Consider the following 2,015-nt stretch of genomic DNA (forward strand, 5'->3'; position numbering starts at 1 on the left):
ACAGTATTTTGTTAGGTTATTATGGGATGGACAGAGACAAGTATCAGTGCAGTAATGTGTTTTAGTACAGTATAAAGAGAGTACCGGTACAGCAAATATATTTGAGTAGTAGAAAGTTCAACATAAACAAACCTTCAGTTTGGTTATAACGCTTCTTAAGAACTTCAATGTTGTTTTTGATGACACGCTCATTAAAGACACCGATCTCTGTTTGTGTCCCCCAATATTTTGGATCCTCTGCTGTGATTTTGTTCATCCAGTCCTGTTTGGCTTCAGCTTTCCTGCTGTTGCTGTCATAGTGAACAATCTGAACGTCATCAACATAACCAACACTCACAAACTCTGGGAAGTTTAGAACTTGAGAGGACGCAGTGTGGAAATACTTCAGTGTGTGAATCACTGAAAGAAGAACAAAACAACAAGATTACTTTTTTTTATTTTTTGTTGTTCTAATGTGAACATAAAACACTGCCAGATAGTCAAGAGTCAAATGGTGTTCTATGAAAAATACAACGCAGTAATATTATTACTAACTTTTTTATAGGCCATCTGTAGACAGTTTGTACATAAAAAAAACATGTTTTTCTACAATGGGGGTTGAATAGTTTCAAGTAAAACAAATGTGTACACAACCCGTTCTGCACATTTGATGTAGACGCTTACTGACATCTTGTGGCGAGATGATGTTACTACACTTGAATAGTTTCTGCCACTTCTGCGTTTGACGATACCAGGAAGTCAGTGTTCGTTATTTTACAAGGCTAGGAGAAGAGAAGTCTTTTTAAAAGAAAAAACGAACAAAGAAAACCAAGGAAATGCCAACAACATTAAAGGGTCTGAATGTATTCATCTGCTTCTGGAACTTTATTGGAACGTATTGAATTGTTAGGTCTCTGCCAAGCTGTATAACCTCTATATATACCTCAACGGATTTTTCAACAGAGACAAATAACTACTTTTATTAAATTTTACGGTTAAATGAAATTAACGTATCAGTTTTTTTGGTATAAACCTTTCATTTGAATACATCTCATTGAAAGTTTAAACAAATGGTAAAACAAAAATAATAATATTGATATATTTCAGACACCGTTAAACTACAAGATGATAAGAAAGTGAGAGAATTTAATCACCGTTGAACAACAATGAATATGAAAACAATAAAGAGATTCATGTTAGTCCAAAGTAAAAAAAAAAAGTTAATGTGAAATAAATGACTGATTAAATGTTGTGGAGTGCTAAAGTAAAGAATAAAACATATTTAAAAAAATATTATCATTATTACTCAATAATGAGATTGAATAACACAATAATAATAATAGAAACTCACAGAAGTCAAATAAGTGCAAGAACAAAGAGAATTTATGAATAATATTTATACACTTATTAAAAAAAAGAGGGCTTACCAGGCACCACGCTGTGCATTTGCACCTCTAGAAGCAAACATAAACACCAGTTCATGATGTCAGCACAAAACAAAAATATAATTTTAATCCGCAGAGAAAGACAAAAGTGACAAACACTATCTTGACTAGCAAACAGCCAACAGAAAAATTAACAATGAAATGTCGAGGCTCTGTTAATAATGTTCCACCTGAGCTAATTATGCCAATTTTTGCTTGAATGGGAAATCACCTGGGCTGAGAAGTTTTCACTCTAATCCCCACCCACCACCAAAAACCAGTTTTAAGGAATGCGGAAAAAAGAAGTCCAGCCACGCCACATTTGCCCCACTGTCCCGTTTTTACTTTTTCTTTCTTTACTTATTGTTTTAAGAAACATTACGTCGTTTAAAAAAAGATTAACAATTAGTTTGTATGAATGCTGAATGTTTACAGCTTATAACAATGCTAAAGTTTCACCTTGTATTTAATTTTGTTTCTTTATTTAATGCTTTACCAACATTGTGCAGTTAAAAAGATGAACAATTAGTTTTGTATCAACGCTAAATGTACACAGATAATAATACGGATGCGAAAGTTAGTGCTTCGACGTCTAAAAAGCACTAAACGTGT

At 33.0% G+C, this 2,015-nt stretch overlaps 1 protein-coding gene across 2 annotated transcripts in view; it reads right to left on the reverse strand.

The window, feature by feature from the left end:
• LOC133650321 (class I histocompatibility antigen, F10 alpha chain-like) overlaps nt 1-1,663 on the reverse strand; it is a 13,923-nt gene extending 12,260 nt beyond the window's left edge. Inside the window, exons 1-2 of one of the 2 annotated variants that reach the window (XM_062047435.1) lie at nt 1,407-1,663; nt 133-399 (exon numbers count right to left, since the gene is read on the reverse strand). In XM_062047435.1, the coding sequence (XP_061903419.1) occupies nt 133-399; nt 1,407-1,461 (322 nt within the window). In that variant the 5' untranslated portion in view covers nt 1,462-1,663. The remainder of the gene's footprint in view (nt 1-132; nt 400-1,406) is intronic. The other variant, XM_062047436.1, reaches the window with a different exon arrangement.
• Between the last annotated feature and the right edge of the window lie 352 nt (nt 1,664-2,015).

Source organism: Entelurus aequoreus, linkage group LG05, assembly GCF_033978785.1.
Source record: "Entelurus aequoreus isolate RoL-2023_Sb linkage group LG05, RoL_Eaeq_v1.1, whole genome shotgun sequence".
NCBI classification, from domain to species: Eukaryota; Metazoa; Chordata; class Actinopteri; order Syngnathiformes; family Syngnathidae; genus Entelurus; species Entelurus aequoreus.